A 15567-nucleotide genomic window follows, 5' to 3' on the forward strand; every position below is an offset into this window, starting at 1 on the left:
GGAACATTTAATGATATTACTTTTTGTATTATAATTAATACATTGTGTAGTTAATGTTGCAGCTAGAAAAGGGTCTTAACTACTTTACATACTGCTGTGCTGAGTAGATCCATTTTCTAAGATGATACATTACTTTCTGTAAACACATACATTCTCTGCAGGAAACCCAAAAGACATTTAGTGGAGAGTTCATAAACTAATTTTAATGTAGAATATGGATATACTCTTACAGAAAACTGAATTGATGACAGAAACCAACACCAGTAGTGATAATAATAAAACATTTTATTCGTATAGCACTTTTCTAAATACTCAAAGACACTTTACAAGGAGAAAGAAAGCAAAAAAACAAAAACAAAAAACATGTGAATAAAAATAGAAACGACTTTAAAAAGAGAATACAATTTCAGTAGAACTGGGGGTGTTTCAAGAAACAGGGCTGCCAAAGTTAGCAAGATAAGCTTTCATAACAATTCTCAACTTCCTTCCCCCTCGCTTTCTTTTTTCTTAAAAGGATTATCAAGCCAACGGTGTATGCCTGCCTCGTGAATCTGTCAGGTGTGTGAACTAAAAGCATCCTGGCCAGGGAGCAGTGACACAGGCAAGAGGTTTCTACAAGGGAGTATCGGGGCGAGGGGCCCAGAGCCATGGACAGGGATTGGCCATAAGTAGATCCAGGAAGCAGCCATGTTGTCACCTGGCTCACAGTAGTTGCTAGGGTAGTCTGGGTACCTTTTGCAGAGAACGATTCACACTTCGCTGCACATCGAAAACAGCCGACGTACAAAATCACAATGCGTCGCCACAACTTATAGGTCGGCCGTTTTCGGCACAGGATGGGAGCTTTATTAAATTAGGTGCAAGTCAGAATGTGAATGTGAACACTCACCCTGCAAATATCATTCACAATTTTGCCAATGCTGCTCTCAAGAAAATGTATTCAGTTGCTGCATTTTTTTTTTAAGTACAAGAGAATGGAATTGGTGGTTTTAACATGAAATTGTATGCCTAGTTGTGACGTGACCAGGCGTGACTTTTTTAAAAATGCATTAAAAGCATTCACTACAGATGTTTGTAAGGCAGTACAGTGATGATATGAAGGAGCACCGCCAATATATGTTGGGCCGAGATACATTTGGCCGATATATTGGCCATATTTTATTAAAGTCATCACTATCAGCAATTATGCAGCCAATGCATCCCGTTTAACCAATTTCAACCAGGTGCCCATATTTTGAGCATGTACTTTTCAAAAATGATTAGGGCCTAAGAGGTTAAATAAAAATAAAGTTGTGATGCGTTTCACATTTACTCGTTCATTGTGTAATTAAAGTTCTTTTCATATACTGAAGTTTAATATTATATGTACATCATTTAAAAGTTGTATCAAAAACTCATGTCTAAATTTATGTCTGCTTATAAGTTAAACGTTTTTTTTTTTTCTTTTTTCAAATTGATACATTTTGCACATTAACAAAGTATCGGTCAAAACATCGTAACCAATGGTCTAGGACTGGACCAAAAAAATAAAATAAAAGGATTGGCAACGGTCGGCTCTAGTAGCCAATATGATATGGAATTTTAGGGGCACATTTTCTTAGCGAAAAGTGCTGTGAAATAATATGGAACAAAACAACTATTGACCCAGTAAGGCTTATACTGGACTCCAAATAAACTACTAACAGCAATAACAAGCTATAGGTGAAATGACGGTTAAACAAGCTGTGTTTTAACAACATGGCAGCTGCTGTACAACCTGACCACTCTGACCAGTGGCTCTGGGGCGGCTTGACTTGGTTTTAAAGAGGTCATTATATATATATATATATATATATATATATATATATATATATATATATATATAGAGAGAGAGAGAGAAGGGATTTAGTCTAGTAGCTCATCCGTGTTTTGAGAACGCACGTAAAGAAAACAGTGCTGAACATGTATTTAGAAGTTAAATAAAATGTCAAAATAAAACCGGATAAAAGAGTTATTTCCATTGTGGTCCTTTGTCGTCATGAGGCAAGGTTGGGTGGAGACAGAGAGAGACAGAGAGAGAGAAAGAGGATAGTGTGTCAACCATGTCATCACAACATTCCTGGTTTGATTCCAACAAGAGACCTGTGGTTTATGTCCTTCCCCTTCTTAATGAATACAAAAATGTTAAAGATATTCACAATGTCCATTCTGGAACTGTTTTAACAGCGGAAGAGACAAAAAAAACTACAATACTTTCCTTACTAAGATTGAGCTAATCTGTCTCGAGGAGTTTCTTCTTTCTTCCTAAATCAGAGGGAATTTAAGGCATAATCTCACAGGACGCTCCTTAATCATAATCAAACACTCGGTGTCAGTAAATGCAGAGGACAAGAGCATACGGCTCATTACATACAGCAATTCTCAGTCTAATTGCATGTCAATATCACACAATGTAAAGTCTCTCCTCTGTAGTGATATGAGGGTTGATTTGAGGGTGTCAATGTTCTAATTGAGTGCACCTAGAACACTTACCCTCAAATGTGAGACGTGTTCGGATGCGTGTGTGGTGGGTCAACTTAAAGAAGCGTCTTAAGTGATTGTGAGCTACAAGAGTTTCAGTTGCTTGTTGTCTGAAACAGACCGTCAAGCTACCTCTTTCCATCTCCCCACAGAACCCCCCAAGGAGACGAGGTCTCACAGACAGAAAGACAAGTTTAGGGACATACATGTATTAACTTATGTTCAGTACAGTACATGGCATAGATCATACATGAGGATCAAGGCAACGCTTTGTTTTTTGTTTGTTTTTTCCTTTTTTTTAACCTAACTACTCAGTTACTCAAAGTCAACTAGTTTGTCAACGGTTCTGTCTCTGTTAAAGAACTCTCTACAGATGAAAATTTCAAAAAGGAGGAAAAGAAAACAAAGAATGCAACATGTCATGAAGGAATCCCAGGATGTTAGCGCTAGGTTGAACAACAGGAAGAGTGTGTGTGTGTTTGTGTGGTGTTGTTTGAGGGGGCAGAACGGTTATAGCCTAGCTTTCTGAAAGCAGTTTCAGCTTTGGCCTTTTACGACATGACCAGCAAGTCCAACTGAAAGCAAAGGTACAGGAATTTAACTCGACTCCCACCAAGGAACTGGGGGCTACGTCTCCTCTACGGCACTGGTTCCCAACAGCCGGCCCACTGGGTATTGCTGGCTTTCTACGCTATGAGTTCCATAGCATTTAGCTGGGTTTCTAGTCATACCAGCTGTCCAATCTGGAACGAGGACAGAGGGTCAAATGGTACACTTCCTGAGAGGACTGAAAACTAGTAATACCAGTGGTACCTGAGCCACAGGACTGGGACACGACTGATCTAAGGTGGGTGCTATGAGGGGTGCAGGACTAGAAGAGGTGAAGATGATGATGGTGGTTTACAAGGTTCAGGGTAGAGATGGGGTTGGTGGGCAGGACTTGGGGCTCATCGAGGACCTCATTGGTTGTAGAGGGAGCGTTCCCAGGGCATTCCCTGGATGGTGCGAGGCACCGGAGACGGCTTGAGCGTGGGCGCCCCGTTGGGGTGCAGCGAGTGGCTGATGGGGTTGATGGAGGTCAGCGGTCGCTGTGGGGCCAGAGAGAAGGTGTCCTGGTGTTTAGGCTAGAGAGAGAGAGAGAGAGATTGTAAGAGGAGCAGGTATATTCAGAAGGTGTGATGAAGTGGGATATACGGAGGGAATTGGAGTGAAGCAAGAGGGGTGAGATAAAAGGTGACGAGAGTTTCAATGACAGAAACAGAACAGAAAGAGGGAAAGAGGAAGAGAATGAAAAAAGAAGGCGTCAGTTCAAATTATATAATTGATGAGAATATCGATTGATGTATTGCAGATATGGGAAGAGAGCGCAGAAAAGGCGTAAGACAGTACAGAGCGAGAATGACTCTTAAAGGAGAAAGATCAAAAGAACCGAAAGCAGTAGTAGTGACTAGGGGTGCAAACATGTACTCAAGTAAAAAGCTTGAATTAATCACATGAAGCCTTATTTTACATTTTGTCTTATGATGTCATATGGCAAACCTAGTTGATCTTCAAGTACAAGCTAACATTTCACAATACGTTGTGAGGTTCTTGTTTTTGTTTATCATCTAAAATGACTTGAAATACTGTATGTATCTATATCTCCTCACTGCTCTGAATGTCTATTGTCTAAACCATGACCACTTTAACTTGGATGAAGAGAACTGCAATGTGTACAATATCAGTGTTTCCTACAATTACATGCCGATATCTTGCATCCCTAGCAACTAACAGAGAAAAAGACAGATGGGGCAAGACAGAAAGTGCATGAAAAAAGCCAAAGAATAGCAGATGTGTGAGTAGGAGATGTTAGGTTTAAGTATAGTCTGAAAGCCAGCAGCACTATGCAGGGTTGTCCGGGGCAACTGTAATTTATTCTAACTTCTATTATACTAAAGTAAGATGAGTTCAAACTCAACAGCAGGACGAATACACGGTATGCAAATAAGTGAAGTTATTTCAGGTAATTTGTGAAGTATAGTTTCCATGAACGGTGGTGGTCCCATGTCACTGCTCCGCTGCGACAGCTTTTTTTTTTTTTTTTTAATCAACGAAAAGGCCGGGACTTTGACGCTGTGAACCGTGTATTCACACTATTTGAGGAAGAATCAATAAGTCATGAATGTCCTACCATTAGCATCCATACAGACAAGAATACGGAGGGAGAAGCAGCTAGGAGTTAGTTTGCTAGTTAGGATAAAGCTAGCTAGTTAAAAGTTAGTTAGGCTAACCAACTCCAAACTAGCTAGATTTCTCCCATCTGACTCCATCTAAAGGCGGTGGGTTGCATGTGAGGCGAGGCCGGTATCCTCTCTTCCTACCATGGGGTTGCTGGCGTTCAGCCTAGTGTAAGGCGACATCTCCTTTACCTCAGGAACCAACGGTTGCAGGAGGGAGTAGGAGGAGCCAGAGGAGGAAGAGGAGTGTTTATTGGATGAAGAGGAGCTCCTCATGCTCTGCTGGCTGGCCTGGCTCTGAGAGGAGGAGCTAGAACGGCCCTGGAGTGCAGAGAGAGAGAGAGATTCGGTCACTTCAGAAGCTGAAGAACAGTAGAACAATATACACACAAGCCGGGCAAATCCAAATAGAATTCAGTTTATTTAGATTCAAATTAAATGTTTTTAAAGACATTTCAACATTGGTAATAAACACTGCTAAAAAGATGTATACTGCTTCTTCATACATTTGTTATTACTCAAAGAACCTTGCTAGCAATTGTCCATACAAACGTCATTCAATGCACACGTGTGTGTGTGTGTGTGTGTGTGTGGGGGGGGGGGGGGTATGGTGTTCATGTCCTGCCTGTGTGTTTTTATGAGTCATCTGTGTGTACTTGCAATTGCTCAGCTCTACCCCCCTGTACTACCATGACCTTCAGTTACAACATGTAAAACCACCTTAAAGCAACCTTCCGTTCCATACCTGGTGGGGGTCAGGGATGGTGTTACTCGCCACGACGCCCCCACCCTGGGACATTGGGGACACACAGTGAGGGGGCAGGGGATCCTGCTGGCCATGGCCTCCGTGTGACTGCTGTTGCATCATGGGAGGAGCTGTAGTGTTGTTGTTGTTGTTGTTGTTGTTCGGTTGATGTTGGCGTTGACGACCAAAATTGTTGCGACGACTGCCAGACTGAGAGTATGGTGGGGTGGAGGGCACAGGAGTGTAGTGATGTAGTTCAGCGAAAAGGAACGGGGAGAAAGAATACCAGAGAAGGAAGGAGAAGAGGGCAGGGAGCACAGGGAGGGGAGGAGAGAAGGGCATACGATACAAAGGAGAAGAAAGAGGGGATAGGGATGAGGGAAATATTAATTATGGTATATTCCAACACTCGTAGCAACAACACTGCTAATAAAGCATGCTGATCTGAACAGTGGACAGAAGCACAGGAAGTGACAGATGACAGACGAGGAGTCCTCAGGAACTCTGGTTGGTTCACTTATTGGACGTCTGGATGATAATAGCCAATTAAGCAGACCATTTAATTAATTATAGCTGGAATGGGAACAAGTATAAGGACTCGCTGTCCGGTCTTCCTCACTGCTGCCTCTCCGTCATGGTGGATGGACTGAGTAAGCTGTGCACATGCACACACACATACGCTCACACACAATTTTGTTTTTAACCCAGAATGTGTTTATTCTTTCTCAATCAGTTTTTTTTTCAGTCTTGCTCCCTAACAAGCTTATTACATAACCTCTATCTGAACCTACAGCTAAACCTAACCTTCACCTACTCTATGAAATCCATCAATGTTCAACTCTCATCACCCAGACAGAGACATACTGATTAAAAGGTGACGCAACATAAAGATACATGTTTTAATTGCTTTCCATGTTGCAAAAAGGTGAAAATTATAAGATCCTAATATTGGATCGCTCAAACAAATACTAAACATGATGATATTAGAGGACTCAACATCGTTGAGTACTGGACTGCTGCCCAGACATTCATTAAAGCTGCTGTAGTACCTAGAGCTCATTTGTGCCCTTCCTTACATCCACATAAAATGACTGGCATTAAATCAAATCAAATCAAGTCATCAACATGTAGAGACATTGATTATAGTTAGGTTTTGTATTTATGAATGCATCTAAGAGCCATAGTTGTGGTTGGCATCTAAGAGCCACAGTTGTGTTTGCCATTATGACTATTTTGGTTTAAATACTTAGGCAACAAGTACTAATAGAAGTACGTATTTCCATTACTTGTCTTGTACACATATGCCATGTACACTATGTACTATGTAAGATGCATGCTGTTTACTTGCCCATAGATGCTAATTATGTTATTTAGATGGTATGTTTATGTTAGGTTTTATGTTTGCTTGGTATCCCGTCTTTCTTGGCACAATTTACTTCACCACTTACCCTATAGTTTGTTGACTAAATTTCATGATGTTTACTTCAATCGTGCACTTTGTTAAGTCACTCTGGATAAAAGCATCTGCTAAATGCCTTAATTGTTTATATAAAGGCTGAACCTGAGAGAGATGCAAGAATGTGACAAAGTCCTGAATGAAGCCAGAAGTCAAAGACTGTCACTTGACTTAATGATTGGAAAGACGGGATACACGCCACCCTATTGGTGAAGTGGAAACAGAATTAATAATTTATTTAAACCGTTTGTTTACTTATTTTCTCAAACAGTTATATAGAATCTCCCAGCATACCAGAGTCATCTTATCTCACTGTCCCTCGGAGTGACTTGGGATAAAGATCTGATCAAGTATTCTATGGAATCGATAGAACTTAAAGATTACTAATATTACAACATGTATGAGGGAAACGAAAATCACTTTTAAAGACTCTTGTCCTGTAGGACCAGTGGGGATAAAGAATGTTTTAATAGAACTCTTTCTTAAATCTCAACTCTAAACCCTAATCCATAACCCTAGTACATAAGAAATGACTGTAGGGGACATATTACTGTCCCCTACATTCACAACTACTGTTTGATCTGCTGACGGAGTCACAAACATACACACAAACAACCACACACATTCACCAGTGGGTCAGCCGTGCTCACACCAACCTGGGTCTTTTGGGCGGCGGGGCAGGGATGCTGAGCTAGATCCAGCATGGTTCTGTAGCTCTTAAAGCAGGACGGACAGGTGAACCGGTTCTTATGAACCCAGCACACACGCAAACGCACAAACACACACACACGCACACAAAGTTGGAGTTACTATTCTTGCGAGTACAATTCCACAGAGTTGTATATGTATTTATTCCCTAACCTCTAAACCCTGACACTTGCCCTAAACTTAGCCTAACCCTAATTCTAACCCTGACCTCCTAAACCATGTTTACTGGGAGGAACAGTCCTCTCACAGATGGTGGATTGTGGATGGACTGTCCTCGTGAGGACGGAGGGTACAGTGGTTGAGGAGATAGAATTGTAAGATTAGGTGTGATAATATGTGCATGTGCTTCCACACAGACCCACTCTCACACAACCCCACAAACTTTCACTCAGTACGGGAGGAAAGTCACCATCGGTTGGAACTCAACCTTGTTGCACCCTCGTCACATCAAGTGGTCATTTTCAAGTCTCCAATCAGATTTCAGTGATGTCAAATCAAATTTAAGAACATAGTTCTCCGATTGACAAATGTACAAGCTGCATATTACATTGGCCAAAAACAACTCTGTGCACCCATACCAACCAATTCCATCGCAATACCTCACTCGCTCATTACCACGCATTCAACTTGTCTGAACGACTAATTATGTATAAATGTTGAATTTCCACAATAAACAGTAATAGAACGTTAACATACTGTCAATATCAAAACACGTATAACATGCAACTGGTGATGAACATCATTGCATTTCATTTAGCATGCAACTGGCACCGAAAATAATCATCAGTCTGATAGAAGTTAAACCATAAATACTCCATATATAATTAGGGTTGGGTGCTGCCATTTTATATGTCCATTTAAGAGTACCTACCAGACCAAATTACGACTTTTTCAGGGCCACTGAAATAGCTGAAGTGTCAATTTGCTCCTCGCTCCAGACAGACATTACAGGCAACAAAAGCATCACTGCACAGACGACTAGTAAACAAAATTAGCTTGGTCTAACAGCAGCAAAAAGCAGCTACCATTAGCTTGTTAATTTAAACACGGTAATAGACCAGGACGTCTATTACCGATTATCGAATGAACCCAACTCCATCTTATAATGATCATTTTCATCATAGACCAGCAGTTAAGACACACAACGGATATAAAATATAAAAACCTCGCAAATACACCCACCTTCACTCTTCTCACCTGGCTGCCGGCGTTATTACAGCGGTGCTGGGCCAGCTCCAACATGGTGCGGAAGGTCTTGCAGCAGTTGGGGCAGTCGAAGCGGTTGGGCCCCTCGTCGTGGATCTTCTGGTGGTTGCGCAGGTAGCGAGCAAGCCGGAAGGACTTGCCACACAGCTCGCACATGTAGCGTTTCGACCCATGGATGCGCATGTGGTTACGCAGGGACATGTAGTTGTTGTACGGCTTGGCACAGAAGTCACATCTGTTGGGGATGCGTGTTGTGTGGTGAAGGTTTGTTGGAAGGGATTGTGTTGTGCAGTCAGATATGGTGGGAGAGAGATCAGAGAAGACAGAATAAAGGGTAAGTTTTATGGTTACATTTTAACATTTCAGCAAAAATAAGTACTGTACAGCAATGGACCTCAAAGTGGGGTCCACGGACCCCCAATGGTCCTTAAGGGGGTTTTATTGGGTCTCCAGACAAATTAACAGTGTACACACTTACGCCAGGAAAAAAAAATCAGCTATCTATAAGGTCCCAGCACATTGCAATGCTACATGTTGTGAACTTGTAGACCTGATTTTTCTCTTTCATATCTATCCCTTATATGGGGATCTTTTGGCACAAAATATTTTCAAATGGGGGTCAAATACAACATACAACATGAGTTTGACCAGATGACGAGCCTTGGCTCGAAACGTTGTCAATAAATTTATCTTTTGGAGCATACGAGTGTGCGGGTTCCCTCTCTTTTCAAATACAACATGACATGAAAATATTAGAGAATCACTTCTGAACAGTATACGGCATTACATCCTGGATTGCCTTCTTATTACTCTTCTCAAGCACAAAAAACAAATAACACGACCAGGATGAGTTGTACACCAAATTTGTACCAAGAAAACCCACCGGTCCTTTACACAAGTTACATCATGAATGTGTTGCACATGGCATGCATTAACCTGATTAATGGTGTGCATTTAACCATACATTTAAACACCATACATTTTAAATTTAAACAGCTCCAATTCCAACATTGAAACTAGCCACCTCCTTGGTTGAGTGTACACAGACGTACAGAGATGCGAACATGGACAAGCGAGTAAGGACATAACCTTATCAAATGGAGTAGAGTTGCACTGTGCATTATTTGCGCTTGTGCATAAACCTTAAGTGAGTGGGCACGGAATCAATACTGTGGTAAGGTTGCCTGATGCCGCTGAATAACGTTACATGCCTAATACAAAGACGGAAGAGAAGACTGTGTATGCTGATTCGGCAATTTCTTGTGGAAAAAATAAGCTCTTATTGTAACCCTTTTGTTGTACCAGTCTAGAATCTTTGTATCCATTTTGATTTGAATGTTCAGTTCCGAAAGTGTAATCTCATCAAAGAACATAAACATTTCCCTCCAACTAGACAAGTCCTAGTCTATCACAGATCACAGTCATAGTAGCCCTACCCACACACACCTGAAATCTCCAGTCCTGTGGGTGAGTTTGTGATTAGTTAGTGAGCTGTTATGAATGTAGGCGCAGGAACATTGGTCGCAGGCATATGGCCTCACGTCTGCCTCCATGTCGGCGATGACCGCAGCGGCAGCTGCTGCGGCCGCCCGGGTTTCCAGGCTGAGGCTGGAGGTGGTGGGCAGCTGGTCGCACCAACTGATGGTTGACGTCGGCTGTTGCAGAGGAGGAAAGGTTGTGTCAGTGGAGTGACCGTGTTGCAGTGCAGGAGGTTTTAACAGCATACCCTTGAGACAGGCGGAGGATGAAAATGTGAGTCACATGGCAAACCATAAACACTTAAAACATATATAAATTGTTGCATGTCAAACTGCTAAAATAGCAAATCTGGAAAGTCTGTATCGCAGTTATTTAGACCTATTTAGACTTGCCCCAAATAGGGATGCTAAGGCCCATGTGGTTAAACTTCAAAACAAAGCACTACCCCATCTCATTTTTCATTCAGAGGGTTCTGCAAATTAAAAACTTGACTGATGGTTGGAAAAAAAACGAAAGAAAAACAAAACAATGAAATGACGGGCAGGAAGGACAGAGCATGCATCACATACAAAACAATAAATAAATGACTATAAAGTCGTGCGTTTGTTGCATAATGTCGCATGCAGTTAATGCTACGGGCTGTAGAATGGTGATGAATATAATGATGAAAGGAGCTCACAGTCTGAGCCACAAAGAGCTCTTTCAAAGTAGCGGGGCGGCTTCCGCTCCGGTTTCCGGTGAGACAGCCGCCTCATCATCATCATCATCATCATCATGTTTACTTTTCTCTTATTCACTAAAACATCTCCCAGGCCCGAACACATTTTAAACACAAAGTTCTGCTTTCGTTAATAAAATAAATAAATACAATAGCCCCCCCCCACAGGGAAGTAGTACGCATGTTGCATGTGTGACTTTCCGAGCGGTTTTGAATGCTCATTTTATACATCTCTGGTCGATTTGGAGGAGATGGATGGTGGAAAAAAAGCTCGCGTGAGCTCGAGCCCGGTCTCGAGCTAACGTCAAAGCTAACGGCTGCTATTGTTAGCGTTATTGTGAAACAATATTACGTGCCTTTTAATTACCAAACGCTTGGCTCAAGTGTTTTAAAGCCGGTCCAGACAGTCAACTAAACCAGAATTATTGAACGAGACTCCCGTTTTATGTGCCGCGAGGAGCGGCGAATTAATGCGACGGGACGGGAACAAACGGATAAACCCGGAGCCCATCTTTAGCCGACTAGGCTAACTAGCCCAGGCAGGCTAACTAACGTAGGCCGTGACGACGTTAGCATCGATGCTAACAATGTTTGTTCAAAGAAAAAATAACGGCCAGGGGGTGGAGGAAAAAACCCCAGCTACAACAAGTTAACATTAACTGAATGATATTCACACAGATTAAAGTGTAGAATAGTTGGTTTAACGGGTGAGTTTATTGAAACAAAACACAACAAAAATGTATATACAATGGAAGAGGGGGGCTAGCTCGCGGCTGCAGAACCGCTGGACAAAACAAAATGACAATCTCTCCAACATTAAAAAACCGACGTTGTTTGAAACAGACTAAAGTGTAGAGCTTTGCCGCGTCGACACTTTCCCCCCCACTTCCACCATTTGCTAATAACGTCATTTTAACTCGGTATTTTTTTTATTTTTAAACGGGAGGTTTTAGTGCGTTAGTATTAATCGCAGAGCGGAGATGGTGAGGAGGCGGCAGCAGAGCCGCAGAGCAGCAGGAGGGTTTTATTTTTCTTACTCCGGAGTCATTGGGATCCTTCTTCCAGAACAGCTGGGAACAGTGTCCAAAAGACTCCGCCGAGGTCACATAATTCACGCCATTCCTGTCCTGGAAGTCTCCGTGCGCGCTGCCCGCGGTCGTCCTGGCGTACATGTTGGCTTCTTTTCTTGTTTGTGTTCGACTTTATTTTTTTCCCTCTTGGTTGGAAAAAAGAAACAGGGCCGCTTTTGTCGGATACCTCCTCCTCCTCCTCCTTCCGAAAAGAAGAAGAGAAAAAAAAAACGTTCTTCTGTTGTTATGAGCAGTTTTTGGCGGCTGACAACTCGACCGGGTTAGTTCATAGCCGCCTCCTAGTGGACTGGGGTGTGAACTTGTTGCCCAACAACATCACAGTCAACAAATTGATTTAGTGTTGTAATAATAATAATATTAATAATAACAACAACAACAATAATACTATTTATTATTATTATTATCATCATCTAGGAAAAGTGGTTTAATTGAGTATTTTTTGACACCATATGATGACGTATCAGGCTTAAGACGCACCAAAACTAAATACTCACTTAAATATATATCGTGATGGTTTGTTTCTTGTGACATCTTCAAAGTGAACGTTTAGGATATTCACTTCACTTTTCCGTGGGATTTGGGGCCTGTTATTGACACGGCTAAGCCCTTTGGCAAGGAATGCACATTTTATAATGGAGACAAACATGATGATGGTTTGTGGCCAAATAGATAATGTGGGGGTCCTTGACATGAGAATCACTGCATTTTTTAACCCAAGCTTGACGTCAGAATATCGCTACTCAGCCTGTAACTAGACTAGAGCATACTATATGGGCAACTGCCAGCCCGTTCAGTTAATGCAGGTTAATATCTGGATATTGATATAGACTAGAGGAGAGGGTATGCACATGCATAAAGCGAGTGGCAAATCGAGTGGCAAAGTGAGTTTAATGTTGTTTAATGCAATCAGATTGGACTTTTCTGTTTATATAATACCATAACTAAATGCACTTGAAATTAAATCATTTTTTTTACTTTTCAGGATCCCAACTAAAGACTGCAAAAAATAGCCGGTCTACAAGCTCAAAACACATGTTTTTTTGCTACTTTTGTGTGACAAACAGCGATATAGAACAGTGGTTCCCAAACTTTTTCATGTCAAGGACCCCCAAATTGACACAGCCCGCGGACCCCCATTTGAAAATATATGCCAGGGACCCCCATAAGAGAAGATTTTTATGGCTGGCAGTGATTCTCAACCCGTTTAATTTCAAGGACCCCCAGGTTTGACCTTAATTAGGCTACGGTCCCCCATTTAATGGCATTTCTATCTCTGGGACCCCAATGTATATTGTAAAGTCAAAGTTAATTTAAAACCGAGAGTGTACAAATGTACACTCTGAGTTACAGACCCATAAGGGTCCATTTGGTTCCTTATTATCATTTAGCTGGGGACCCCCTGGAACTCCCTACAGGGCCCCTGGGGGTCCCCGGACCCCACTTTGGGAATCACTGATATAGAATGACTTCTTAAGCCATTAATTATGACAAAAGTTAAAATACGGAGATAAGAGGTTTCTGCCCGACAGTACTGTATGCTGCAATCATGAGTGAGTGTGGAAATATAGTGGCCCTCTCCATCATCAACCCTGCCCACTCCCAAGCAAAAATAATGGGCTCGGTTATACATGCAGGAGAGCAACATGTTGTCCATATAAGCCAGGCGCTGATCATTCTGAGTGCTCTCCAAGGTGGCTTGCTATTTATATGAGCCACCAAGACAGCTGAGTCATAATAGGCTTACAGTAGGTACCCTTATAGAGCTGCGCAGAGCTGCCCCCTTTCATGACGACGAAAGCCCCAGGAAATAATTCCCCATGCATTTTCCCCATAGACATTTCAAAAAGTATTTATTTAAAGATATGTAAGCCTCGAACAAAGCCAACTCGGATCGTGACAAATCATGACAACAAGCACAATTTGTTTTTGTTTTTTTTCTTTGTAACTATTTGTTCGGCCCAAAATATTGTTTTTGTTGTCATGATTTGTCACGATCCGAGTTGGCTTTGTTCGAGGCTTACAGATCTTTAAATACATACTTTTTGAAATGTCTATGGGAAAATGCATGGGGAATTACTTCCTGGGCCTGTCCAAGGACTATTAAAAGCGGACAGGAAGCGAAGACCGTTCGGTGGACTACATGTTGCTCCCTGGAAGGAAAGAAACATGCGCAATGGGCTATGTGCAGCCAACACTTCCGCGTTCAGCTTCCTTGGTCTCAACTGCGCATGTTTCTTTCCTTCCAGGGAGCAACAATGGAGTCCACCGCACGGTCTTCGCTCCCTAGCTGTCCTCTTTTAATAATCCTTGGGCCTGTCGTCGTCATGAAAGGGGGCGGGACTGTGCCGCTCTATAACGCTGTTGTGTTAAATTGTAACGCTATGGCCTCTTTTTTGTCCTCCTCTTAACCCAAGACAACGAGTTGGGCCTGACACCAACACTATTATAACAATATAATAAGCCAAAGGTTAGGGGGTATTGTTTTCACCACCATGTGTTTCATTTTAACTACAGTTTTTTATTTTTCACTGTAATGTTGGCATCAAGTCAAACTCCTGAACACATAGATGTCGGAGATGTTTAGGAGTTTTCACATGATGCCAACATCCTGTTGTAGTTGTAGACCGTATACATCCATCACACCATCACATGGAAAACAGGACCTGACATCCCCCAGAAAGGGTCAATGCAGGACATGTAGTATGCAGTAGCCAAAACAATGATTAAAAAAAAGAAACACAACAAATATCATGGTCATGATGATTTAGTAGGCCTATATACTGTAGCCTACAAGCAATTGCATTTGAGCAGCATGACATTTGGTAGACTTATCACTTCCCATTGAAACTGGGAAAGCGCCTAGTGTATTTTTTGCGTTGGCTATTCAAAAATAGCAGATATAAGCTCACAGCATCACTTCTACGAGCTTGTACATCTGCTATTTTTGAAAAATATTGAATAATTTTGAATTAATTCTGATTGAATGAAGTTTGAGAACTATACTGATTTAGAATGCACTTGTAGAAACGGCCTTAAAACAATCACTGCTTATACATCTTATTTTAGCTGCTATAGAATATACTTGTTTTATTAGAATAATGCAAGCATTTGGTAAGTGGACAATTATTTTCTTTAAACATGGTTTTAATTATGTTAATTATTATCAACTGATGGACTTCAATGGACTTAATTCCAGCTATGAAGTTGTTCTGGATTCTGCTGACGAAGCACGTGTTGAAAACGTATCATGTAAGACTTGCCAGACTGTTGCCTCTCACAATTTCCAAACGCTTCATAGCATTCGTAGATTGTGGAATAGTTGTCTGGCTACGGGAGAGTTGTCTGGTTACGGGAGACTATGTAAGACTGGACACAAACATACCGGTAGTCATAAACTGGGTACCAAATAAATGCAATTTATTTTCTAAGTATCAGAGTATGGAAGCGCT

The 15567-nt window shown here is 41.7% G+C and overlaps 1 protein-coding gene across 6 annotated transcripts; it reads right to left on the reverse strand.

Moving 5' to 3' along the window:
• Positions 1-264: 264 nt before the first annotated feature.
• LOC306936610 (uncharacterized protein) lies at positions 265-12320 on the reverse strand. 6 transcript variants are annotated; one of them, XM_079520189.1, is made up of 7 exons: positions 12065-12320; positions 10277-10557; positions 8822-9065; positions 7573-7662; positions 5461-5670; positions 4860-5036; positions 265-3623 (listed from the first exon to the last, which is right to left on the reverse strand). In XM_079520189.1, exons 1-7 carry the CDS (start codon positions 12197-12199, stop codon positions 3459-3461), a joined length of 1302 nt encoding a protein of 433 aa, XP_079376315.1. In that variant the 5' UTR covers positions 12200-12320; the 3' UTR covers positions 265-3458. The 6 variants fall into 6 exon arrangements, with proteins under 6 accessions (XP_079376315.1, XP_079376314.1, XP_079376317.1 ...); XM_079520188.1 differs by having other exon boundaries at positions 8807-9065; XM_079520191.1 differs by having other exon boundaries at positions 8807-9065; positions 10277-10485; positions 12065-12319.
• Between the last annotated feature and the right edge of the window lie 3247 nt (positions 12321-15567).

This window comes from Electrona antarctica (assembly GCF_951216825.1).
Source record: "Electrona antarctica genome assembly, chromosome: 14".
Classification (NCBI taxonomy): domain Eukaryota; kingdom Metazoa; phylum Chordata; class Actinopteri; order Myctophiformes; family Myctophidae; genus Electrona; species Electrona antarctica.